Source organism: Arachis hypogaea, chromosome 15, assembly GCF_003086295.3.
Source record: "Arachis hypogaea cultivar Tifrunner chromosome 15, arahy.Tifrunner.gnm2.J5K5, whole genome shotgun sequence".
Taxonomy (NCBI): domain Eukaryota; kingdom Viridiplantae; phylum Streptophyta; class Magnoliopsida; order Fabales; family Fabaceae; genus Arachis; species Arachis hypogaea.
The window spans coordinates 10,678,297-10,705,288 of record NC_092050.1 but is presented as its reverse complement, the minus strand read 5'-3'; the positions used below and the strand labels follow the sequence as shown (position 1 = coordinate 10,705,288).

Genomic DNA, 26,992 nt, shown 5'->3' with positions numbered 1-26,992 from the left:
ATTTTGTAGTAATAATCACTTTTTTATTTAAGAGGTAAATACCAAATCAGTACTCGAAAGATTTTGACGCTGACAAAATGGTACCTGACTTTTGTTATTGACAAAATAGTCACTAAAAAATTTTAAAATTTGACAAGCGTGCCTCCGAGCTCGCCAGAGCAAATCTCCGGCAAGCACAATGCTGATGTGGCCACCGTGTTTTAGTGACTTGGCAAACCACCCCCAAAGCCCCTCCAACGCACACTCCCTCCCCGTTGCAGCCCCATCCCCAAACGCACACTTCTCCTCTATCGCAGCCCCCGCCCCATCACAACCCCCTCCCCAGTGTACACTCCCCCCTTTCTCCATCAACACCACAATTCGTAGTAACAACAACCTTAACATCAACAGCAACAACAGTCTCCACCACTCTCCCTCCCCAATGCACACTACCCTCCCTCCCTCAACCCCACCACTCGCAGCAACAACCTCAATATCAACAGTAACAACAATCTCCACCACTCCCCCTTCCCCAACGCACACTCTCCTCTCCCTCCCTCAACACCACCACTCACAGCAACAACCTCAACATCAATAAAATTGTCTCAAATCATGAATTGTCCTAAATTTTTAGGTTAATTTACCATTCAAAAGATTAATAACAATAAAATTCAGAGAAAACAAACAAATTCATATACAATAATCAAAATAAAATAAATTAAAATAAAACTTATTACAGACACCACCAAAGCAAGAAGCAGATTTAGACAAGGCCAGAAGAAGAACACCAGAGACAGAGGAGGCATGATATGACGAAGCCAAGATAGAACACATATAGAGGAGGCAGGGCAGCGAGTAGGGGCGAGCAGCAAGCAGATACAAGCAATGAAGACGACAGCAGTGAAGGTGCACAGATGACGCAATGTCGACGAAGGAGACAAATGATGCTGGCGGACGCAGAAGACTCGATGATGAGATGACGATAATGCGGTGTCGGTGATACTGTAAGACTTAGAAGATTGAGCTCCACTGCCGTTTTGGGGGAGAGTGAGTTGAGAGTGTAAGACAGTGTGTTGGAAAGGGGATTAGGGTTCAAAGGGACAAGGGAAAGGGATTAGGGTTCAGAAGGGGGGATTTTGGATTGAGGAGGAGGAAAGTACGTTGGGGAGGGGGGATTAGGGTTAGGGAGGGAGAGGGAAGAATTAGGGTTGGGGAGGGGGGAGAGTGCATTTAGGAAGGGGAAGGGGGAGTGTGTTGGGGAGGGGGAAGGGGAAGTGCGTTTGAGGGGAAGGATTAGGGTGGGGGAGGGTTTTTGCCATGTCATCAAAATGTAGTGGCCATGTCAGCATTGTGCTTGTCGGAGATATGCTCCGGTGAACTCGTGGGTAAACTTGTCAAATTTAAAAATCTTTCAAGGACTTTTTTGTCAATAACAAAAGTCAGGTACCATTTTGTCAGTGGCAGAATCTTTCGGGTACCGATTTGGTATTTACCTCTTTATTTAATAAGAAAAGAAAAATAAAAATTTTTGGTCCGACGGACCGGCCTGTCCCACCCTGCGAGAACCCGAAAATTTGATGGTGTGGGTTTAGCAGATTTTTTTAATTTGACGTGTTTCAAATCCTAGTTTGATCCGTCTTTTTTAGCGAGTTCGGCAGATCGGCCCGACAGATTTGACCCGTTTTGCCACTCCTAACGAGCATGCAGTATTGGTAAACCGAGGTGAGCTCCCAGTTTTGTCTCTGTGTCTGTGGTGTGGACTAAAGAGTGTGAGTGAGTGAGAGAGCTGCGTTTGGGTGGAAATTCGTTCTGCTAGAATTTTTTTCAAAAAAAAAAAAAAACTCAAACATCAAACAACGTCGTTTTGATTTTTTTTTTTAAATGAGTAAATGGCTATTTTACTATAAATAATTTAGATATTGAACCGATCATAAAAAATTGAAATTAAAGTTATACTCTTAAAAGATGAATTGTGTTTAACAAAAATATCCAATTGTTAATCTTTTATTGATTTCGTTAAAGAATGAATTAAAACACCAGATCACTCCTACTCTATTATCTTCAATCTTTTTTCTTTATCTCTCTAACATTGTCATTGTTAACCACCCTAAAAAAAATAAGTTTATACACACGAAGTATCGCCACTGCCAGCGACATTGAACCATTGCTGCCGTCGCCGACATTAAACCATAGTAGCAGCGGCTTGAACCACAGTCGAACACACACACATACACAAGAAGCCCCACACACAAGAACTATCGCCGGCGACATTGAACCACAGCAGTGGCATCTCGAATCACCGCCACACACTTACATAAAAATTACCACTGCCGACAGTGAAGCGGCCGAAAACATGACTCGAACCACCGCCACTATCGCCGACATTAAACCACAGCAACGATGGCTTGAACCATCGCTGTGCATGCACATACACATAAAAATCCACCCACACACATAAGAATCAATGCCGTTGATACTAAAGAGGCCGAAAATGCGACTCAAACCAATGCCGCTGACATTGAATCACATCAGCGGCTTCACACACACATAAGAGAGGAAAGCGAAGAGAAGAAAAACAATTAAGGAGAAAAGGAGGAAGAAGGCGTCGCCGACGAAGATTATCGTCAACTCTGCCTTGTCCTTTCTTTCTGATATGTTTTACTTCCCTTTTGCTTTTTTCTGCTTTCCTTTTGAGAATAAAAAAAGTGAAAAGAAGGTGCAAGAGATGGTAGTAGTGAAGGAGAAGACATGAACAAGAGTGAAACTAGAGAGATATGATTTTTTTTTCCAAGTAGCTAACAATGATGGTGTCATCAAGATAAAGAAGGAAGGGTGAAAACTCAAGTGAAGTCGACTTTACGTGAAGTTGATACTGAGCGCTGTTAGATGATTTGATTGAATTTTCATCTAATGGCTCTTAGGTATCAATTTCACGTGAAATCGACTGCACTTGAGTTTCCACCAGAAGGAAGTTGAAATCTTGAAGATAATAAGATAAGAATAATTTAGGTTTTTAACTCATTTTCTAACGAAATTAATAAAAAAATACTGATTGAATATTTTTGTCAAATAAAATTTATTTTTTATAGATATAACTTTAATTTTAATTTTTTTATGGTGAATTTCGTCGGCACCTAAATAATTCGTAATCAAAAGTGGCCATTTAGTATTTACTTGAAAAAATAAATACCGAACCGGTTCGGATTTCTCAAATCCGTCGGTTCATCGGTTTTTGCATATTGTTAATGCACACAGCACAACACCACTCTCTCACTCTAGAAAGTAGAAACTAACTTCCAAAAATCAAAATTCAAATACTTTCGATCAATATTGAAATGGCAAAAACAAAAATATGAAGCAACTATTACAATAGAAAGATAAAGCAGAATAAGTTATGACCCACAATCTTTCCTTTGCCTGAATGAAAACTGGATAAACAAGCGACCATATCATAAGTTCAATAATGGCATTCTCTGTAGAAAAATTTAATTCCACAGCTTTATACGCCACCAATACAAACACATCTAAGATAGCTTGCAGAGATTTTCAAAACCCATGTACTCTTGATTTTCCATCTTCTCAATCATTTTCTCTATTCCAACCCCACCTGTTTATACAGATACATACATGAATGAGTGAGAGAAAATAAAATAAAACATCTTTGCATGGTTACTAATCAAAACAAAAAGAATATGATGTTACGAGTTCTAAGATCATGGAAAGTACCTAAGCTGATTGCACTTATGAAAATGGTCAAGGCTAGTATGAAGATGATAATGGAAGCTCTGCCAAGGATTGCAATTATTCTTCTCACCACATGCTGGCCAGCGAAAGCAGCAAAGGTTGCAACCATAACAAAGTAAGAAGCTGCAGAATTTTTTTTCCAAAACACACACACACACTATGTATTAATATTCATTAACCAGCAATGTAATATAACGTGAGCTTTTCTTAATTAGTTTCCAAAAACTAGCAATGTGATATAATGTTGGTTAGTGGTTACTTACCATAGGGTACTGGAAACCGATCTAGAAGGTAATATTGCACCACTGACATGGAGGATGAGAAAAACATGGCAAAAGTTGATGTAGCACTTGCTACCTACAGAAGCAGATAATAAATACACATTATTTGTCATTGTTATTCAAATAAAAATTGGTTTATGTACACTAAAAATTAGTGTCACCATTACCAAATCAGTAATTATGTATTTATTATTTATATTTTTATACATATTAACTCACATATTTTTTGAATTAAATGATCAACTAAATAATCAAACATGTAATAGATAAATGATCAAACTTGTTTAAAATATTATGATGAAATTCTTTTATGTGATACCAAAAAAGTATTTCTATAAGCGGTGGTTAATTTTTTATTCTTATATGCAAAGGTTAAGAAAAGTGAAGAGAAGAGAAGAGTAGAGTAGTGTAGTGTATACCTGAGGAGGAATCCCAAGTTCTAGAAAGAGTGGCCCCAAAATGAAGCCACCCCCTAGACCAAGAAGTCCACCAACAATACCAGCTATTATTCCACATGCACAGCAAAGACAAATCTGATGAATCTTCCAATTTGTGAATTCCTTTCCCTTTGATGCTATCACTCTAGTTCCTTTGGATATGCATATGGCTTCAAAAAGTGTAACAGAGACTGCAATAGGCACCTTCAACATGCATGGCAATTGGGCACATCAAATTTTGTTTAGTCCTTTAGCACAGAAAAGTATCTATTTTGAGTTCAAATCTATTATAGATTTCCTTGATGGTTGATGCACCTATTTGGTTAACTTAGCAAGTTGGAAACTGGAGTTATACAATGCAACTAGAATATTCTATTCAATATTGAAATTCATGTCATATGTAGTTTATTATATTCCTATTTAGGTATGTTCTTAGAAAACTGTACCTGCAATGTATTTAGAACCCAGTACTCTATGGAGCAAGTCTTGGTGTATGTCTGCATAAAACAGATGCACAATCACAGTAACATAATTAAACATAATAGAAAAGATGGATGTGTGTGATAAAAGGAGTAAAAAAGAATGAAGCCTAACATGTTAGTTCAATTACCTTAACAATCTGAACAATGAGAAAAGCCACCCAAACATACACAAGGAGTAATGATTCTTTCCAATATATGTTCTGTAACATAGGGGCCTGCATGCACACCATATAAGTTTTTCCATTCAATATACATAAAGTTTGATATATTCATTTTTCAAAGTGGATTAAATTTGGATAAACTCTTGGAATTACCTCTTCATCATGTATATTATTAGTTGGACCACTTGGTAGTCGTTTGTACTCACTCTCTGCAGAATCATCTGAAATAAGAGATTTCAAGTCTTACAATAACACTGTTTCCAAAAGGTGCCTATACATAACATATAAATCTACTCTTTTTTTTTTTTTGTATTTTTAATTACCATCATGCATTTTAAATATGTACATTAGCAAGAAGCAAACATTCCAAATGTTTCTTTCTCTGTATAGTTGAAGAGGTTTTATCTGTGTATTACAAACTTGTGTTTATGGGGACTTACCATCACCAGGTTTTGGTTCTGCTTCTAAAGCCTTGGCAGCTTCCTGAAAAGTCAATCAGATACCACATCAAATTGAAGAAGTGAATCCACTCAACCTTAAAAATTAACTAAGATTCTAAAAGTAAAATTTACCTTTTTCAACATTGTTTCCTTTTTCCAGGTTTCTATGCCTTTGAATAAAGCTTTTGTTGATGTACCTATCGCCAATCATTTCCACTTAAACAATTAAGCATCTTTAATCCTATATATGTATTTAGTAGATATGTTATGAAGATAATTACTAAAATGATTACCTATGAATAAGATAATAAGCAAAACAGTGACCATCCAATCAGCAAACATGACATTGAATGCAACACCAATGCTTATTCCAAGCATCAGCATAGGTTGGAATAGCAGAGCCAGATCATAATCAATAAGGGGTATGTCTAAAGTTGGGTGTCTAAGCCTCAGATTATAGTATACTGTTGACCCAGCTGCACCCATAATCATACCTGCAAAAACAATGAAAATCAAAGTATATACAATTAACATGAATACATATATATATAATGCATCAATATATGTTTGTTTAGCATGCAAGAAAATAAATAATCAAGCAATGAATGCATGTGTACACTAACACTTAGAAATGGCTGTAGAAGACTTGGGATCAAAGCCAATGATCAAAGCAAGCATTGGCACAAAAATCCCACCACCTCCAACCCCTCCAACGCTGCCCAACGCTGCTCCCAAAAATCCAACGATTGATCCCACAATAATTCTCCAATCAAACTTCATTTCCTGTTCAAACATGCATGCATTTAGTTTGTTACATGATTATTATTATTATTATAAAATACAAACAACATTATATATAAAAGAAATAGTAACCGAATTAAGTAACTCACGGGCCAAACAGGTTCATAGGAAGACTTTCCCTCTTGCCATAGAAAATCAATGACCACTCTTAGAATTCCTTTTGTTTGTTTGTCATCAGCAAAATCCGCTACCTCTTTTTCTTTCAACACTCTTTCTGCTAAACAGACAGTGAAGAACATAGTAACAAGTATCCACAAGACCAGCCATGTTTTTGCTAACGTTGTTGCTGCAGCACCCAAAGAAGTGACATAATGTTTCACTTGTGTAGTTGCCATGTCTACACTATCGAATAAGCTAGCTGTGAATTGAAGCCAAATATAGGAAAATTAAACTAGTTAGCTACTATGTATTTGATGAGAAGAAATTATATTAATTGCCTCGCATTTTTTTTCGTGGTTTTATTTTATTTGGATTCTTCAAGTACGGTTGAGGAAGGAAATTATGGTAGGTAAGGAGTGCATTTTCTTCGTTACCACTATCCTTGTTTCATATATATAATAATTAATAAGGGCAAGTACAATGTTTCTATCTGATCAACTTCTAAGTTATAACGAGTTAAGCTCTAAATTAGTATTTACCATTGAAGTATTGTGTCAAATTAGTTCTTGAAATTCTAATTGCCTGTAATGTATTTTTGTCAATATCAAAAATATAGATGCAATTAGAATTTTATGAATTATTTTGATTACCACGCTAATTTTAAAGATGACTTTAAAGTTTAGCTCAAGTTATAATTGACTCATTAAACTTTGTTATTTATTTTTCAGAAAAAAATTTTGGATATAATATTTTTAAATTAAGATACTTTAAAATAAAAAAGTTAATAAAATGATAAAGTGAAAAATTAATTACTCTTAAATTAAAATAGTAGGACATATATTTTATAAAAATTACAAAATTAATAACGATTAATTTCTCACTCTATTATTTTACTAATTTTTTCATTTTAAAAAATTTAAATTCAATATTTTTTGAGGGGGAATTAACTTCTTAGTTTCACAACTTAATATTGCCTAACGTATTGGTGGTGCGCACGGATAATTTTACATCTTTAACGTATATGTGAAAAAATTTAAAATTCACTTGTGCGAAATATTAAGCGTTATCTTTTAATATAATATTAATTAAGTTTTCCTCGAAATTATATTCGGATCCAAGTGTATTTATATATTAGGTGTTAGACATATAGTATCCGGTGCAAAAATAAAACTGATTAATTTCAGAATTTGCATTGACGTTTATTAGTTTACTTCTTAAGAATTTTAAATAACATGCATGCGAAACTGTGAATAATTTTTAATCAAAAATGCTATTTGTACACCAAAATCAGTTATTAAAATCAGTCACCAATATATTTGTCTATAAATATATGTGTGATTTAATTTATTTTTAATATGTATTTATATTTTAACATGTATTTTATACTGATGACTGATTTGAGTGGCTGATTTTAATATATACGTAGTATTACTCATTCTTAATTAATTCCAAATGTTTTTCCTTCATTCTCATAATATATCCGATTACATAATTCATAGTTCACCGAGCAAGAAGTATTGTTTGAAAAAATAAAATAAAATAAAATAAAAGTAGTCCCTTCTATATTATGAATATTTCTCATCACATATATATCCACTTGCCATCATGGCTTTGCACGTTGTTGTCACTAACTTGGTATACTTGTTTGTCCCTGTCTGAATAATTATTCACTTGCTTTAGTAAAACGATTAGGGAATGTTATCCAAGGATAATGCTAGTCATGGAAGCTTCCCGAAATGGCCAATATATAAACATGCACGATAGATAGTGACACTGGGAAATTAACTACATACGTTTAAGAACCTACCTTGTTCAGCATATAAATATATATACATCGCGTCAAAAACAAGCCAACGGGTTCTAGAGGAAGCTTCATATTATGTTTTAATGTTGAAATACTAAAACCTTTTTCTAATTTCTTTTTTTAGCTTATAGCAATTGTTTATATATAATTTTAGATTAAGGTATTGTATGGCCCCCGAAAAGATTAACCACAGGCACTTCAAGAAAATATCAAGTCATTAATTATAAGCAGTGCTACTTCTCAACCGTTGTATGCAGGTGCCATGGTTTTGAAAATGGGACTAAACAAATAGGTTGAATTTAATAAGTGATTAGATATTTACTTTCTTATGGTACCAATCTTTTCATTTTATCAATATACAATCAAATTGGAGTAAATGCAGCTGGGCTGTCCTCAAAGCTAAGCACAGCTACGAAGCTTCATAGTTAAATATTTTGGTTTCTTTCCATCCACTACCAAAATAAATTACTTGCAAATTGTCTAGTTTTCTTTTTTTAAATAATAAATGTCTGTTTTGGATGTTCTTAATGAATTATATTAATTCTTTAACCTTTTTTGCCCAATTAATAATTAATCCTGGAAAAAAGTCTTCCAAGCAAGAAAGATGTTTGTGGAATAGAAAAGTATGAGCAAAGAAAAGTTAATAAGAGCAATCGAAAGTCTAGCTAGTGGTAAGAAGGGATTGTTATGTACACAAAAACAAAAAATTGAATTTCATTACTAAAAATGTCCCAAAAATTGAAATAAAAGACCCAAGTGTAAAAAATAAAAAAGACCCCAACCCTTTTGCACAGAAGTTTGCTTGATACAACATATATGTTTGCGGCTATTACAAGAGTTATAATAATTTCTGAGACCGTTCCAAGGCATGCCCATAAAAAACAAAGTACACATCAACAATCACCATGCCACCACCACATTACAAAGCTATAACAATTAACAAATTAAATAATTGAAGAAGGTCTCATGGACTGAGGTCTGATACAAATTAAAAGTGTCATCGAGCTCAAGATGACGAGCTCTCACTTCCCCATACCAATGAATTATGCATAGCATGCAGGTAAGAGCAGTACACATACACAACTTCATTGATTATTGTTATTTTTTTTATTTTATTTTTTTATTTTTTTATATAGTCTCCTTCCTTTGTTATCACATACATACAGCGTAAAGGAGAATTATATATAGTGATATGATGGGTTTATTGATCTGTTGTAGTTTTAAGGCCTCTCACCACTACTACCGCTTGTGTTTTCCGGGCTTGAAAACACTGTTTTTCTGAACTTTTGTAAATCAGCATTGTACTGCATTGTGTCATAGTCATTGCTCCCTCCTCCTGAAGGGTTCAGGACACCACCACCGCTACCATCAGTTGCACCTGCCTTACCCATATTCTTCAAGTCATCCAATGACACATCTCCTTCCAACGCCCTTACAATCTGATGTATGTACATTTCTTTCATTAATGTCTTAATTAGAGTAAAGGAGAAAAATAGGTGGGACTTTAACAAATAAGTTTTTAATTAATTAAAAATACAAAAACGTTCTTTACTTTTTGAGATACGAGACATTTAAATTTTTTTTAAAAGTCTATTTGTCTTTATATATTTTAGATAGAAAAAATTTAAGTGCCTCGTATTTTAGAATAATCAAAACTTGTGTATCTTCGAATTAAAAAATTAGTTTCTCTAAAATTAATTACTCAAATTATGATCAAAGTATATAATTAATTAAGTGTACCTGACTCATTTTTGGACGCTTCTTGGCAGAGTGACGGATGCTGGAAGAAGCGCAAGCTGCCATTCTTGTCATTTCTTGTTTGTTATAGTTTCCTTCCAAACATGGATCTACCAATTCTCCAAAGTTGCCGTCTTCCTCCAACCCACGTATCAGTAGTGGCCGCGCCTGTCAACATTCCAACCCAATGTTTTATTTTATTTTCTTCTTCATGCATAAATTAAAGGGAAATCAACTCTAAAGTATAAACATGAATGCAATGATACTAACCCAGTCAACTAAGCTATCATCCATGGCACCTGAGAGATCCACAGGGCGCTTCCCGGTTATGATTTCTAATAGCATCACTCCAAACGAGAATACATCAGACTTCTCTGTCAATTTTCCACTTGATGCATATTCAGGAGCTAAGTACCTGTGTGTGTTAACATGTAAAGATCAGGCCATCAAGCTCTATTCAGTATTTATAAGAATACTCCTTATGACTTTGAAGAACATGTAATGAAGAAAAAGTACCCGAATGTTCCCATGACACGAGTTGAAACATGAGTGTTATTATCTGTCGTCAGCTTAGCCAATCCGAAATCAGCCACCTATATATGCATGCATCGTAAAATGTTTGTCATATATAATTAATGGGAGACACATGAATAATGTATAAGAGACATAAAGGTAGCTAAGTACGTAGAAGATAAAATATAGAAGTATGTGAGAACCTTTGCTTCGAAGCTACTATCAATAAGGACATTGGCAGCTTTGATGTCACGATGGATGATGCGAGGATGACCTGGGTGTTTTTGTAAATATGGAAAATCAAAATAAGAATGTGTACAATAAGAAAAGATAGATGGATAGAGATGAAGATAAGAATGTTAATTACAATCTTCATGAAGATAAGCAAGTCCCTTAGCAGCTCCAATGGCAATGCGCAATCTGGTAGGCCAATCCATGGTAGGAAGGTCCTTACCATGAAGGTGATATTCCAAGGTGTTATTAGAGATGAATTCATAGACCAACATTCTCTGGCCACCGGCAATGCAGTAACCAACAAGAGAAACAAGGTGGCGATGATGAACACGGCTGATGATCTCAATCTCAGCCTGGAACTCGCGCTCGCCTTGACCGCTACCGGCCTTGAGAGTCTTAACGGCCACCTCCTTTCCGTTAGGGAAGACTCCCTTGTAGACGTAACCGAATCCACCTTGGCCTATCATGTTTGCATCTGCAAAGTTTCCTGTTGCTGCTGCGAGTTCTTCATAGGTGAAGGTGCCAGCCTTGAGGCCTAATGTAATACCCGGTGACGGAGGAGGCAGAGGCGGAGGCCCCATCGAGAAATTCGAGCTCAAGTCTGAGCCGTTTGACATCATCATCTGAGGAGGTTGCTGTGCACCCCAAGCAGCACCAACACCGGCGTTAGGACCAGGAACCATTCCCATTCCGATCATTCCATTTGGCATCCGCACCACATGTTCTTGATTTGCTGGACCACCACCTCCTCCATAGTAATTTTGATTCTTCCCACCATTGTTGTTGTTGTAGTAGTAGTTAGTTTTTTGTTGATCAGGTGCATCTCCACCATAGTAGTACAACTTCTGTTGTTGTTGCTGCTTCTTCTTTTTGGACCTTCTTCTTATGCAAACAATGGCAACAATGAGAAGGATAAGAAAAAAAACTCCTATTGAAACGTATGCTACAATGTGTCCCAAATCATCACTGAAGAGATTGCCAAGACCCTTAGACCCTGATGGTGAGGTTCCTGGAGGAGACGGTAATAATGCCTCGCCGGAGGATGATCCTGGAGGTCGGGTAGCAGGAGGAGAGGAATCTTGGGAGGCTGGCGTGGGTGGTAACGGCGCTGGAGGTGATGATGATGACGGGGAGGAGGAATCTTGGGAGGGTGGGGGCGGTGATGGCGGTGATGGTGGTGGTGACGATGATGATGAAGAATCATCATCATCTTGGGAGGACGAGGATGGTGGCGAGGATGATGACGATGAGGGTGATGGTGGGCTCTGATCAGAAGAGGGAGTATCATCGTCAGAGGGTGGTGAGAGTGTTGAAGAATTGGAGGAAGACATGTTGACGTATGTTGGCTACTTCTCTCGCAAACACATTAATAAGAGCTGCTTTTTCCGGCGTAAAATGGGGCCGCTGCGGCCGCAAAACACCGCCTTAGCTCCTACTTGCTCAATGGTTGGGACCCCTGCCAAAAAAGAAAAAGAGAATGATGGTGGTTGGGAATGCAGCATAGTTTTAGAAATGAGTTTTGTGGAGAGAGATGGGAATTGAAGGAGCTGGACATACCTGATGGGAAGAATAGTTGCAGGGGATCACAACAAAAGGAGAAAAGGAAAGATTGTTTGATTGTAATACAAAATGAAGCATTCCTCGTTGGTCTCCTACAAAGGGGGGCCTCTGTTGTTGTCCACTCAACTCTATCTCTTTTTTTTAGTTACTCTTGCCTCCTTTTACCATTATTTCATTCTTTGACCGCTCTTCCCTTCATTTCCATCATTCCATCTATTCATTATAAGCATGGTCATAATCATGACACATGTTTTTCCCAAATATAGCACTATAACCAAACGCGCTCCCAACTAAATTACACTCAAAATAAATACTCCAAATCTTCATAATCTCATGCAATATAAATTAAAAAATAATAATAATAATTTTTGCTCTTAACTATGTGACATAAAAAATCAATTATCAAAATTCTCTACTTATATAAAATATATATTAAAATACAAAATATAAATTAAAAATGAGATAAACAATATCTTTATTTTTACATAAATATATAATAGCTAATTTTTATAGTTAATTTATTATGAATCCAAAATATGGTCAATCTATGTACACTTTTTTTAATAGAAATGACAACACTATCTATATCCACAAACATTTTATCTACCTAATATAAAATAGTAATATTATGTATAAGTCTTTTTGGTAACAAAGCTAAATTAAGTAAAAGATACTCTTAAAAAAACACCCGTGTACATACACTCTACTAGCACACAATTAGAGCGTGCGTTACATTTTGCGCATTTTTTGCAGCACAAAATTTCGAAGTATAACAGACTAAATTTTACATATAATACAAACTTATCGATTTAGTAGTCCACAAATTTTTACACATAACATACAAATTTTAAAGCATAGCACACAAATTTGCACAAACTTATCAATACAGTTAGAAATGTTCATGTTTTAGTTTTTTCACATAAAAACTGGTTTAAAATTAGTTTATAATGTAGTGCACTAATTTAAACCAGTTCATAAAAATAAAACCAATTTAAATTAGTCTATATGCTAAGACTAGTTTGTTGAGTTAAGAAATTAATTAATAGAATTGATGATGACAAACATTTGATTAGTAGGCTAATCACCCAATTAACTTTGATTATTTTTGATAAGTGATGCAGGCTAAAAATAAGTGTTGCAGCAGCCCAACATCAAACAAAAGATATATGCTAATGGGCTGAATGGTAAGTGAAAATAAAGACAAGCCCAAGTCATTCATCTCAAGCAAAAAAGTCTTCCAAGAAGCAAGACAAGGCACCAACGGGCTGAATTTGAGAAGAACCCAATCCAAGCCCGAATTGTTTTTCAATTCCCTCCATCTTGCCTTACCAGAAGCAACGTTCCTCTCCTCTCTAATCAAGTCAAATCAAAGCTTCAGAAAAGTAAGAAAGAGAAAGAGAGAAAAAGCTTCTTCCCTAAGCTAGTAACCAAAGAAGCAAGAGAGAGAAAGTTTAAGCTTGAAACACAGAAGCTAAAACAGAAAATCCAAACCAAATCAAGCTTAAGTTAAAGGTAATCCATCTCATCTTGCATGCATCAGATCTTCTTCTCTTCTTCCCAACTCTCTGCTCTATCCGAAAATGGCATTCAAGGAAAAGTTGGTCTCTGCCCTATTCTGCTTCACATCTACGGTCACAAGTGATACTTGGGGACCAAGTAGTTTCTCAATGGCTAAGATCAAGTTGATCATGAGAAGATTTCTACGGTTACTGCTTTGTGGCTTTCGGCCAAGATGAAGGAGTCAGAAGCAAAGTTTCTACTCTAAGGTTTAATGTGAAAAAGTGAATCTATGGGTTGGTAAAGCTCAAGGCTCAAGGTGTTGACCTTGGAAGAAGAACCCAGCAACATGCAAGGAGATAAAAGAAGCTTGCTGCTCATTCAGAAGGTAAGGAGAGAAAACCAGAGTTTGTGAGTTGTGTTCCAAAGAAGTTCCTCTACTTGGATAATGCTTTCGTTCAAAGAAGTATTCGGCCAATACTGAAGAACTGTATCTGAGGTTTGCGAATCTGATTTTGCACATAGCTAAGAGGCTGCTGATGAAGTCAATCTCCTTCATGTTTTACAGATTGTAATTTACTTTTTAATGTTTATCTTTCTGTAATTTCTTGAGAGAAAAGGCATATTGTGAGAAAGCTCAAGTAAAAGCCATGAGTGGAAAAAGGCTGAGTGATACGCTTGAGAGAAAAGCCTAGAGTAATTTTCAGATTTCTTTAGGTATGTCTATGTCTTGTATCTTGTACCTGTGAGGTATCCCTTTCTTAGTTGGGTTAGCACTAAGAGGAATAGTTAGGTATTAGCATAGCCAATGTCAAGTTAGGTTAGAACTTGAGTGTGAAAGGATTTGGTCAATCCTGTGAAATTGGTGTATGTAATACTGTTAACTATAGTGAAATTCTTTCATAGTTGTGGAGGAGACTGGATGTAGGTTGCATAGCACAAGGCAACCGAACCAGGATACATGCTGGTGTTAGCTTTTCTCTTCTCTGCTGAGTTCTGTTTTCTGATATTCATGAGACAAAAATAAATTGTCTCATAAATTTCCACTACTGAGTTCAAACAGAACCTGAATTGAAAGTTTGTTTTAAAAGGGTATTAACAGCAATCAAAAGGAAGGCATAGATTCAACCCCCCTTCTCTAAGCCTACCACAACCTTCAATTGGTATCAAGAGCTAAGGTCTCAAGAATCAAGCTTAACCGCTTGGAGCAAAGATCCAATGGCGAACAACTTGGGCATAACCACAGTTGCCTACACCCTCACTGAAGGCCAGTCAAACAACTGGCCACCTTTCTTCAACGGAAAGAACTACTCCTACTGGAAAGAAAGGATAAGGATTTTCATCCAATCCATTGACTACAACATATGGAAGATTGTTGTGAGCGGTCCCAAGGTCCCAACAAAAACAAGTGCTGATGGAGTGGTGACTCCAAAAGAAGAAGCTGAATGGAATGAAGATGATAAGAAGAAGATAAAGCTGAATGCCAAAGCAATCAACCTTCTTCACTGTGCTATCAGCTTTGAAGAGTACCGGAAGGTGTCTAGATGCAAGACAGCCAAAGAAATCTGGGAAAAACTCCATGTTACACACGAAGGCACTAAACAAGTCAAAGAAACGAGGATTGATATGCTGCGAAAAGAGTACGAGATGCTTAGCATGAAGGATGGAGAAAGCATTGATGAAGCGTTTGAGAGATTCTCAATCATAATCAATAACCTTGATGCTATGGGCACAAACTATGCAGAACAAACCTTGGTGAGAAAACTCCTTAGAAGCCTCACAAAAGAATGGGAAACCACTGCCACTGTCCTAACCGAAAGTAACAACCTAAGTCCCATAACCTATGATGAGCTGAGAGGAAAACTCCTTGCCTATGAAGCCACAAACACAAACACAGACTCAAAGAAAAAGGGAATAGCCCTCAAGTCACAAATAGAACCAAAAGAGAGTGAGTCTAGTGATGGTATTTCAGATGACGAGCTTCTGTTTTTTGCTAGAAGATTTAGAAGAATGATGGAGAACAAGGGCAAATACAAGGGTTCAAGTTCAAAGGAACACAAGATCAACTTGAGCAAGGTGACGTGCCATCACTGCAAGGAGGCTGGACACTTCAAGCTAAACTGTCCAAAGCTCAAAAAGAAGGACAAAGGAAAGAAGGAAAGGAAGAGAGTACTCATGGCATCTTGGAAGGATCTTGAGAATGACTCAAATGAAGAAGAAGAATCTGAAGGAGATGACAAAGACTGCTTCATGGCTGGAAACAACAATCTTGATGAGATAAACTATTATGATTTGACCATTGAGGATTTGCATGCTATTATTGATGATCTCACTTTAAACACATCAAAACTGCTTGATAAATACAATGAATGCAAATCTGAAAGAGATGTGTTAAGAGCTGAAAATGAGTTTTTAAAAGAAAAAGTGAAGGAAACTGAATGTGCTTTGGAAATCATTGAAGAAAACAGATTTCTAAAATCTGAACTTGAAAAATTAAAAGAAAAGCACATTGTGGATCCTTCTCATGAGTTAATTGCTGAAAATGAAAGATTAAATGATATGATTAAAAGACTGAATGGTGACTTGGCAAAATTTGCTCAAGGTTCTAGCAACTTGGACAAATTACTTGCAAGTCAAAGACCATTGTTTGAAAAATCTGGTTTAGGCTACATAGCTAAGGAAGATGCAGTTTCTAATACTTCCTCTATAAAATTTGTGGCTTCTTCATCAAATACCAAATCCATACCAAGCAAATCAGGTATCGGATATGTTTCAACTTGTGAAGAAAAATTTGATGAAGCATACACAAATGAAACTGAGCCTTCACCAAGAACTGGTCCGAGTTCAAACCGGCCAGGTTTGGGTTACATTTCAAAAAATGAGGCTGTTTTCAAGAAACCACCATTTTACAACAAAACCTCATATTCAAAAGGTAAAAATGTTCAAAGAAATTCTGGTGAAAATGCTTTTGCAAAGAGGAACAACTATAATAAAAATCAGTTTGTCAAAAGAAATGCATCTCCTCCAAAAACCAGAAAATTTCAACACTTTAATCATTTCAAGCAATATAATTCACCTCAATTTCAGCGACACACATCTGAAAATCATTGTGTCAATTGCAAGAAATTTGGTCACTCATATGAACAATGTTTCATTGAAAAAAGAGTTGTTGGAAATAAAGTTTACAATGTTGTCTGTGATTTCAATGCACTTGGGCAACCAAGATGGATTAACTTCAAAGGATCCAAATTAATTTGGATACCTAAGGCTACTTGAAACTCATCATGCAGATTTGCCTAGCATCCAAGAACAAAAAGGACATGTGGTACATGGATAGTGGATGTTCAAGGCATATGACTGGAAGGTCAACCTACTTCATCAAACTAAACAAGTATGATGGAGGTTTTGTGACCTTTGGAAATGATGGTAAAGGTAAAATCATTGCTGTTGAAAAAGTAGGTAATGAGCAATCTACTTTCATTGATGATGTGCTTTTGGTATGTGGTTTGAAGCACAATCTTTTGAGTATAAGTCAGCTGTGTGATTTAGGATATTTAGTGATTTTCAAAAGATTTGAATGCTGTGTTGTTAATGAAAAAACAAATGAAGTGATGTTTGTTGCCAAGCGTTTCAATAATATGTATGGACTTACTCTTGATGAACTAAAGGATCAAAATGTAGCTTGTCTTCATTCTAAAGAATCTGAAAAGTGGTTATGGCACAAGAGATTGGGCCATGCAAGTATGTTTCAAATAAACAAACTTATAAAGAAAGAATTAGTAAGAGGTCTTCCTTTGATAAATTTTGACAAAGACATCACTTGTGATGCTTGCCAAATGGGAAAACAAGAAAACGAGAGTAGGTGAATATGAACTGCATCGTTTCAACAAGAACCTATCTTATAACTTTTGCACCCCATTATACTTCTTTCTCATGTTTAGTAAAGTGCTAAAATTATATAACTTTTTTGCATATAGTATCAATTTTCAAGGATAAAATTTTTTATAAGGGGGTAAAATGTAAGACCTTGAGTTTTTGAAATTAAAATAATGAGATATTTACGATTTATTATATTTGTTTAGGATTTTATTTTAAAATTTTTTATTAAAAGTAATTAAATTGAATTTATGATACTTTGAGTTTAAAAATTATTTTGGACTCATGTAAATTCTATCATAATTAGATATTTTCTAATATTTTAAAATTTATGAGTTTTAATAATTTGAAAATAATGAAGATTTGATTTAATTTGAATAATTGAGATTTGGAATTTAATACTTTGATTTTATGAACTAAAAGAAAATAAATTAGATTATCTCTAATTTTAAATTAGGGTAATTATTTGAAACTAATTAGTAAGTCGATAAATAAATAATATTCTTAAAATAATTATATTGGAATACATTTAGTTTTTAATTACTATTCTATCCTCTAATTTTATCAAAATTCCTACACTATTCTTATTTTTTTTACCAAACTTTAACCCTAATTTATCCACACACACAGGGATGACAAAGCGGGCGGGCCCTGTCCTGCCCCGCCTAGGGCGTACCATAAACGGGGCGGGCCAGTCCGCCCTACCAACTAAAGTGGGTAGCCCACCCCGCTTTATGGCGGATTGGCAGGTCGACGGGCTAGCCCACTTGACTCTTTTTTTTTTGAAAAATAAAATTCATTAAAATTAATAAAAAAATAATAATTAAAAAATTAAATACAAATAAAAAATAGTCAAATTATAATATAAATTTGTTTACTATCTTTTTTTTACTTTTAACTTCAATAAAATTGTTCAAAATAATATTTATCAATAGAACCATCTTTATTTTAAAAAATAAGTCACATAATTTAAGCATATATATAAAATTGTAAAATAAAATAAATAAAGTTAATAACTAAAAGAAGAATATAAATAAAAAATGAAAAAAAGTGTTTAAAAATTATATAATTATTAATTTTGTAATAGTAATCACTCCTTTATTTAATAAAAAAAAGAAAAAATAAAAATCTTTGACCCGGCGGCGCGACCTGTCCCGTCTCGCCAAAACCCGCAAATTTGGCGGTGCGAGTTTGGCAGATTTTTTTTTAATTTAGCTGGATCCAAATTCTATCCCGACCCGTCTTTTTTAGCGGGTTCGACAAGTCGGCCCGACGGGTTCGACCCATTTTTCCACACACACAATGTCGTCGCTACTGTCGGTTGGAGTAAAGAGGAATTTCGAAGAGAGAGGAGTTCACAGAGGAGAGAGAAAAGGACGCGCACATACACACACACAATGTCGTCGCTGCTGTCAGTTGGAGTAGAGAGGGACTCCGAAGAGAGAGGAGTTCGCAGAGGAGAGAGAAAAGGACGCAACAGTATCGCTGCTACTGTCGCAAGAAAAGGCCGTCAAAGCTTGTCCGATCTGCCGTTCTGGTTCTGCTGCAACTCGCCCATGTCCTTGCTCATTTCTGTCCTCTGTTCAGCCTTCGCCGAAGCTCCTTGTCGCCGAATAAACACGTTGGAGCTTCCAAACTTGCCGGCAACACTGCCTCACTATTGCCTCCCAGTGTGGACTATTTGATTTGATTTCTATACTGAAAATTCCCTTGTTGATTCCCTTATTAGTATCAACTACAATTTTCTAAGTAAAATTATTTTGATAATAATGTTTATATGCTCTCATGTAGATTATAAATGTATTCTCTAGTTACCGAGTTACAAAACTCATTCCGTTTTTAAAAAAAGTATTTTTCAAAAACAAATACATATGTGAGATATTTTATTTAAGAGTAATGATCTGTAATGGATACTTATTTTTTGTTAAATTCCTATATGTTATATGCTCCATATATCACAGGCAAAATTCAACTATATTAGTTTATTTTATTAACAATAATGTGTAATTATTCATTTTGGTACTTATAAATTTATTAAAAACATTTGTAACCTTCTCATTTAATATATATTCTAATTTGTTTAGCTTGTTAGGGGATAATTTTCTTGAGTACGAATCATGATTTTTTTGGACCGTAACGGCAGATGTTCATAAAATATTATTAACAAATATTTTTATATAATACCTTTTTTAGCTCATGCTTTTTGCTATGGTCAATAATTCTGTTCATACCTTGGCCCAAAATATAAGCTAGGCCCAATCAAGATAAGAGGCCCAATCCAAAAGGTTGGCTTCACTAACTATCCGATCTCCACTAAGAAGTCGGAGTCAACACCCGCAGGCAGTCATCACTTATCCAAGGGAATAACTACCTCCTTAAATCTCTCACTTACTTCTAGAAGAGAGATCCCAACAACCCTAAGATAAAGGGTGTAAGACTCAGAATTTTCGAAAAAATCTTATTGTGAATTAATTTCAATTTATTTATTCATTAAAGATTTTAATTTCGAAAATTATTTTGTTAAAGCTAACTAAATCAAGTTTTGATAATTAAATTAGTAATTTTATCTAATTTTACAATTATTGGGTAATTTTCATATTTAAATTATAAAGTTTAAGAATCGTAAAATAATAAGAATTTACATAATTTGATTTAAATAATTGTGATTTTAGAAATTAATACTTTAATACTTTAATTTTTATGAATGAAGAAAATTAATTATATTATCTATAGTTATCGAATTAGAATTATTTATTTGAGAATAATTTGTAAATTGATAATTAAATAGTATTTTTAATAAATATTAGTGTTGGATTAAGACAGGTTTTCAATTATCCTATTACTCTTAAATTTATAGAATTGTTATATTACTTATATGAATTTTATCTTAACTCTAAATTCCTAAATAAAACCCTAATTTTAATCAAATTAAATTATAACCCCCTCCTAATCTAACCTAACCACCGCCACTCATCTAACCTAACCACCCCCACTCCTTAACCCAAACTCAGTTCCATCCCTTCAGAAAAAAAAAAGAGAAAGACAGAAAGAAAGAAAGAAGCGAAGGCAACAAAAAGGGAAACAGGGAAGGGGAGAATCAGGGAGGAAGAGAGCGTCGGAGAGGAGCCGCCGCCGCACTACTGCCGCGCTGCTCAGGACCGTGTCCCGCTCACTATCGCGCCGCGCTCAGTGTCGTCCTTGTCGTCGCACCCGTGTCGTCATCACGCACAAGAGGAGGAGAAGGGGAGCGACGGGGAGAAAAGGAAGGGATGACGCCGTGACTGGGCTCGCCGCCGTTGCGTCGCAGGAGCTTCCAGTCCCGTTGCTGCCGTTCGCGCTGTCACCTCCAGCCCGTGCCGTCGCCGTTTGTGAAGAGGGAAAGAGAGAGAGAGAGAGAGAGCTCGGGAGCAGAGCAGAGGCTCGTGTCCAGCCACCGCCGCACCTCTGCCGCCGAGAAGCTCCACTGCCGCCACTGAGATTCACCATCGGTAAGGGTTTTTAAGTTTGGTTTACCTTCATTTAAGATTCCGAAAACCTTATTGTCTCTGCGTGTTGGTTTTAGTCACCGTCGAAGAAGCTTCAGCCGCCACCGTCGATTGTCACTGGGGAACAACCATCGTGCCTCTGGTCGCCGAAATCACGGACTAGAGAGAAGGGGGTTGCCTCTCCTATTGCTGCTATTTCGTTCTTTTATCGTAAGCGGTCTTTGTTTCCAGTTCCATTGAATTCATTTCTGTTTTCGATTCCATTGAGTTTAAATTCTCTATTTTGCTGTAACCATGGTCACTGTTGCTGGAATTACTGACGCCGCTCTCGGTGCTGATTGGATTAACCACCATAGCTATTCTGCATCACTTTCACTTTCCATTATTTCTGTCAGGTCCCGTTCTTGCCAGTGTTGGCCATTGGATTTGTAACAGCTCCAACTTTTATTTTCCTCTTGATTCGGTGAGTTTTTCTTGTTTTGGAACTCTCGCTGTTAGCGATTCGTTATAGTTTATTGAGGATTTTGCAATGCTATTTGCTATTTGATTGAGTTTCGATTATTTCTTGTTGCGATTAGAGTAACTATGGTTGTTGCAAAAGTGGTTTGGAGCCGCGGTTGTGGCTGCCGCTGTGATGAGCCAGGGGAAAAAGGGATTCAACGCGTTTAATTATGCGGATTGCGAATAATTGAGGTAGGGTTTTTCTTAAAATCTATTTTATATTACAGAGTTGTGATAAATAGATATTGATGCAAAAAGATATATTTCTGTGATTATATTTGTTTTGTGGATGTGATGGTCTGTTGGACTGGATTATTGGGTGCTTGATTGCTTGAGTGAAGTACGATTGTTGATAAGAAATGGATTTGAAAAGTTATTTACTTAATTATTAGGAAAAGTGATTTTTCTTGGTTTGAAGTTAAAGCGGTTTGATTTTGAGTCGGTCTGATTTTATAAATAACTTAATACTTGAGCTAGTTTGACTTTAAAAAGAGTTTTATTATTGGAATTGGTCTGATTTGAAAATAATTTGATGCTGGAATTGGTCGAATTTTGGAAAGTGATTGAGATTTGGAAATGGTTGAGAAATGGTTTGAGAAATGTTTGGATGGGACCCATAAAGGGTGGCAGTGTCCGAGTTTTAAAGGAAATACTGCCGAAATTTTATAAAATTGGAAGTTTTATTTGAAGTAGTTAATTAAAAAGATTTGTTTTTAAACATTATATGTTTAAGATTGATTTATTTATCAAAGAAAGAATTATGTTTGAAATTGGGATTGTTAATGAATGGGATGGAACGAAGGATGATGAGGATTGATGAGGATTTTCTTTGAAATATGGTTTTTGAATGAATTTGAAAATGAGATTTGGATTGATGAATGATTATGATGTTGAGAATGTTGAGATATGATCTTTGAATTATTCATATGGCTTATGAATTTGAAATATTTGAGATACGAGGTTCCCTAGATTAAGTGCCGTGGCTTGCCACCATGTGTACCAGGTTGAAAACTCGATACTCTGTTGACCCTACGACGTAAGTGTGACCGGGCACTATATAAATTCTCGGGAATGTTACCCCCATTGAGCAATATTGATTATTTGAGAAAAAGCTATGCATAGACTCTTGGGGATGCACGTCAGGGGACAGTTGATGAGCGGACAATTTATACGCTTTTTGACATTATTTTTAGTATGTTTTTAGTAGGATCTAGTTACTTTTAGGGATGTTTTTAATAGATTTTGTGTTAAATTCACATTTCTGGACTTTACTATGAGTTTGTGTGTTTTTCTGTGATTTCAGGTATTTTCTGGCTGAAATTGAGGGACTTGAGCAAAAATCAGATTCAGAGGTTGAAAAAGGACTGCTGATGCTGTTGGATTCTGACCTCCCTGCACTCAAAGTGGATTTTCTGGAGCTACAGAACTCGAAATGGCGCGCTTCTAATTGCGTTGGAAAGTAGACATCCAGGGGCTTTCCAGCAATATATAATAGTCCATACTTTGGCCAAGAATTGACGACGTAAACTGGCGTTCAACGCCAGCTTTCTACCCAAATCTGGCGTCCAGCGCTAGAAAAGGATCCAAAACCAGAGTTGAACGCCCAAACTGGCACAAAAACTGGTGTTCAACTCCACAAATAGCCTCTGCACGTGCAACACTTAAGCTCAGCCCAAACACACACCAAGTGGGCCCCGGAAGTGGATTTATACATCAAAAACTTACTCATGTAAACCCTAGTAGCTAGTTTATTATAAATAGGACCTCTTACTATTGTATTAGGCATCTTTGGACGCCTGGTTCTTAGATCAGAGGGGCTGGTCTCTCGGCCATGCCTGGACCTTTCACTTATGTATTTTAAATGGTAGAGTTTCTACACTCCATAGATTAAGGTGTGGAGCTCTGCTGTTCCTCAAAGATTAATGCAAGTACTACTGTTTTCTATTCAATTCATCTTATTTCTCTTCTAAGATATCCATTCGCACCCAAGAAAGTGATGAAGGTGATGATTATGTGTGACGCTCATCATCCTTCCCCCTTATGAACGCGTGCCTGACAAACACTTCTGTTCCACATGAATTAAGCTAGAATGAGTATCTCTTAGATCTCCTAACCAGAATCTTCGTGGCGTAAGCTAGAATGATGGCGGCATTCAAGAGAATCCGGAAGGTCTAAACCTTGTCTGTGGTATTCTGAGTAGGATTCAATGATTGAATGACTGTGACGAGCTTCAAACTCGCGAGTGCTGGGCGTTAGTGACAGACGCAAAAGGAGGGTGAATCCTATTCCAGCATGATCGGGAACCGACAGATGAATAGCCGTGCCGTGACAGGGTGCGTGAGCATATGATTCACTGAGAGGAGGGGATGTAGCCACTGACAACGGTGATGCCCTTGCATACAGCCAGCCATGGAAAGGAGTAAGACTGATTGGATGAAGATAGCAGGAAAGCAGAGGTTCAGAGGAACGAAAAGCATCTCCATTCTCTTATCTGAAATTCCTACCAATGATTTACATAAGTACCTCTATCCCTATCTTATTATATAATATTCGAAAACACCATTATCACTTTATATCTGCCTGACTGAGATTTACAAGGTGACCATAGCTTGCTTCATACCAACAATCTCCGTGGGATTCGACCCTTACTCACGTAAGGTATTACTTGGACGACCCAGTGCACTTGCTGGTTAGTTGTATCGAAGTTGTGACAATTATGAATTAAGATCAAAGCACCAAGCTTTGGAGCCATTACCAGGGATTGTTCGAGCCTGGACATCACAAGTTCGTGCACCAAGTTTTTGGCGCCGTTGCCGGGGATTGTTTGAGTTTTCGGCAAGCTTATTGGTCCGGTAACATCAGTGCCAGATTCCCTTTTGATCCGGCAACAGCACCAAGTTTTTGGCGCCGTTGCCGGGGATTGTTTGTGTTTGGACAACTGACGGCTCATCTTGTTGCTCAGATTGGGTAATTTTCTTTTCGTTTTCTTTTCAAAAATTTTTCAAAAATATTTTTCTAAAATTTTCTCATCTGTTTTCGAAAAAAATAAAAATATTTTCAAAAATAAATTATTCTATGGCTTCAAAATTTTTAAGAATGAATTCTAGTGTTTCATGAAATATGTTGAATCATATCTGGCTGTAAAGCCATACCCAAACTACTTTGGGATTGGTATTCAACTAATCACTCCAGCCCATGTAATTATATGTTGCAGCCTGGCTGGCTGTAAAGCCATGTCTATTCCTTTGGGAATGAGTATGTTGGGCTTGTCATGTCTGAATTACACTCATATTTTTATTAAAGCTTGGCTGGCTATTAAGCCATGCTTGACCCTTTGATTGGAGCTTTAAGACTAACATGGCAAGATTCCTGGAATTCATATTAAAAATTTTGAAATCCTTATTCTTACTTCTCACAATAATTTTCGAAAAAATTAAAAGAAAATCCAAAAAAATTAGAAAATCATAAAAATAAAAAATATTTTGTGTTTCTTGTTTGAGTCTTGAGTCATATCATAAGTTTGGTGTCACTTGCATATGCATCTTGCATTTTTTCGAAAATATCATGCATTCATAGTGTTCTTCATGATCTTCAAGTTGTTCTTGGTAAGTCTTCTTGTTTGATCTTGATGATTTTTTGTTTTGTGTCTTTTCATGTTTTTCATGTGCATTCTTGAATTCTTAGTGCGTAAGCATTAAAGAATTCTAAGTTTGGTGTCTTGCATGTTTTATTTGCATTAAAAATTTTTCAAAATTGTGTCTATGATGTTCATCTTGGCATTCATAGTGTATCTTGACATTCATAGCATTCTTGCATGCATTCATTGTTTTGATCTAAAAATTTCATACATTGCATAATTTTCATGTTTTCATAAAAATTTCAAAAATAAAAAAAATATCTTTCCTTTTTTCTCTCATCAAATTCGAAAATTTGGATTGACTTTTTCAAAAATTTTTTAAATCAAGTTGTTTCTTATGAGTCAAATCAAATTTTCAATTTGAAAATCTTATCTTTTTCAAAATCTTTTTCAAAAATCAAATCTTTTTCAAAATTCTTAGTTATTTTCGAAAATTCCAAAAATAATTTTCAAAAATCTTTTTCTTATTTTATACCATAATTTTCGAAAATAACATAATCAATTAATGTTTTGATTCAAAAATTTGAAGTTTGTTACTTGCTTGTTAAGAAAGATTCAAACTTTAAGTTCTAGAATCATATCTTGTGATTTCTTGTGAATCAAGTCATTAATTGAGATTTTAAAAATCAAATCTTTTTCAAAACTAATTTCAATCATATCTTTTCAAAAATATCTTCTTATCTTATCTTTTTCAAAAATATCTTTTCAAAATATCTTTTCTAACTTCCTAACTTCCTATCTTTTCAAAATTTGTTTCAACTAACTAACTAACTTTTTGTTTGTTTCTTAACTTTTTCAAAATCACCTAACTAACTCTCTCTCTCTCAATTTTCGAAAATATCTTCCCTCTTTTTCAAAAATTTCTTTTTAATTAACTAATTATTTTTATTTTTTATTTTTGAATTCAAAAATTTTCGAAAAATACTAACTAATTTTCAAAAACCAATTTTCAAAAATCACTAACTCTTCTTCAAAATAATTTTCGAAAATTATTCCTCCCCCATCTCATTCTATTTATTCATTCATATCCTAACATCTCATCTCACATTCCAATCCTCACAGTTGTGTTTCTTCCTTTACATCACATCCTTTATCTCCCCTTCTTCTTCTACTTACAAAGGGATCCCTATACTGTGGTATAGAGGATCTCTATTATTATTATTATTTTTCTGGCCATTCTTCCTTGTCATATGAGCAGGAGCAAGGATAAGAACATTCTTGTGGAAGCAGATCCAGAACCTGAAAGGACTCTGAAGAGAAAATTAAGAGAAGCTAAAATACAACAATCCAGAGATAACCTTTCAGAAATTTTCGAACAGGCAGAGGAGATGGCAGGCGAAAATAATAATAATGAAAGGAGAATGCTTGGTGACTTCACTGCACCTAATTCCAATTTACATGGAAGAAGCATCTCCATTCCTGCCATTGGAGCAAACAACTTTGAGCTGAAACCTCAATTAGTTTCTCTGATGCAGCAGAACTGCAAGTTTCATAGACTTCCATCTGAAGATCCTTTTCAGTTCTTAACTGAATTCTTGCAGATATGTGATACTGTTAAGACTAATGGAATAGATCCTGAAGTCTACAGGCTCATGCTTTTCCCTTTTGCTGTAAGAGACAGAGCTAGATTATGGTTGGATTCTCAACCTAAAGACAGCCTGAACTCTTGGGATAAGCTGGTCACGGCTTTCTTAGCCAAGTACTTTCCTCCTCAAAAGCTGAGC

At 35.7% G+C, this 26,992-nt stretch overlaps 2 protein-coding genes and 1 long non-coding RNA gene across 3 annotated transcripts; 1 reads left to right on the top strand and 2 right to left on the bottom strand.

Moving 5' to 3' along the window:
* Window positions 1-3,273: 3,273 nt before the first annotated feature.
* Window positions 3,274-6,853, bottom strand: LOC112749110 (sulfite exporter TauE/SafE family protein 3). Its single transcript, XM_025797375.3, has 12 exons — window positions 6,415-6,853; window positions 6,148-6,307; window positions 5,818-6,018; window positions 5,657-5,721; window positions 5,525-5,567; window positions 5,238-5,305; window positions 5,052-5,138; window positions 4,888-4,938; window positions 4,424-4,645; window positions 3,987-4,080; window positions 3,706-3,846; window positions 3,274-3,586 (listed from the first exon to the last, which is right to left on the bottom strand). Exons 1-12 carry the CDS (start codon window positions 6,658-6,660, stop codon window positions 3,504-3,506), a joined length of 1,461 nt encoding a protein of 486 aa, XP_025653160.1. The 5' UTR covers window positions 6,661-6,853; the 3' UTR covers window positions 3,274-3,503.
* A 2,057-nt stretch (window positions 6,854-8,910) lies between these two features.
* On the bottom strand, window positions 8,911-12,563 carry LOC112749108 (proline-rich receptor-like protein kinase PERK15). The gene is made up of 7 exons (XM_025797373.3): window positions 12,270-12,563; window positions 10,846-12,168; window positions 10,682-10,752; window positions 10,482-10,558; window positions 10,236-10,380; window positions 9,969-10,133; window positions 8,911-9,667 (listed from the first exon to the last, which is right to left on the bottom strand). Exons 2-7 carry the CDS (start codon window positions 12,041-12,043, stop codon window positions 9,449-9,451), a joined length of 1,875 nt encoding a protein of 624 aa, XP_025653158.1. The 5' UTR covers window positions 12,044-12,168; window positions 12,270-12,563; the 3' UTR covers window positions 8,911-9,448.
* LOC140179586 (uncharacterized) lies at window positions 9,533-10,353 on the top strand. Its single transcript, XR_011873142.1, has 2 exons — window positions 9,533-9,672; window positions 9,998-10,353. It is a non-coding gene; the product is annotated as an uncharacterized lncRNA (long non-coding RNA).
* Window positions 12,564-26,992: the final 14,429 nt, after the last annotated feature.

What these genes read in the sequence shown, in the direction of transcription:
- LOC112749108 (XM_025797373.3), bottom strand. Translation starts at nt 12,043, where the DNA reads ATGTCTTCCTCCAATTCTTCAACACTCTCACCACCCTCTGACGATGAT. An exon ending in CGTGTCATGGGAACATTCGG is followed by an intron (nt 10,381 to 10,481) that starts GTACTTTTTCTT and finishes TAACACACACAG; the next exon opens with GTACTTAGCTCCTGAATATG. An exon ending in AGCGTCCAAAAATGAGTCAG is followed by an intron (nt 9,668 to 9,968) that starts GTACACTTAATT and finishes TACATACATCAG; the next exon opens with ATTGTAAGGGCGTTGGAAGG.
- LOC112749110 (XM_025797375.3), bottom strand. Translation starts at nt 6,660, where the DNA reads ATGGCAACTACACAAGTGAAACATTATGTCACTTCTTTGGGTGCTGCA. An exon ending in ATAATATACATGATGAAGAG is followed by an intron (nt 5,139 to 5,237) that starts GTAATTCCAAGA and finishes GTGTGCATGCAG; the next exon opens with GCCCCTATGTTACAGAACAT. An exon ending in GGGTTCTAAATACATTGCAG is followed by an intron (nt 4,646 to 4,887) that starts GTACAGTTTTCT and finishes TGCATGTTGAAG; the next exon opens with GTGCCTATTGCAGTCTCTGT.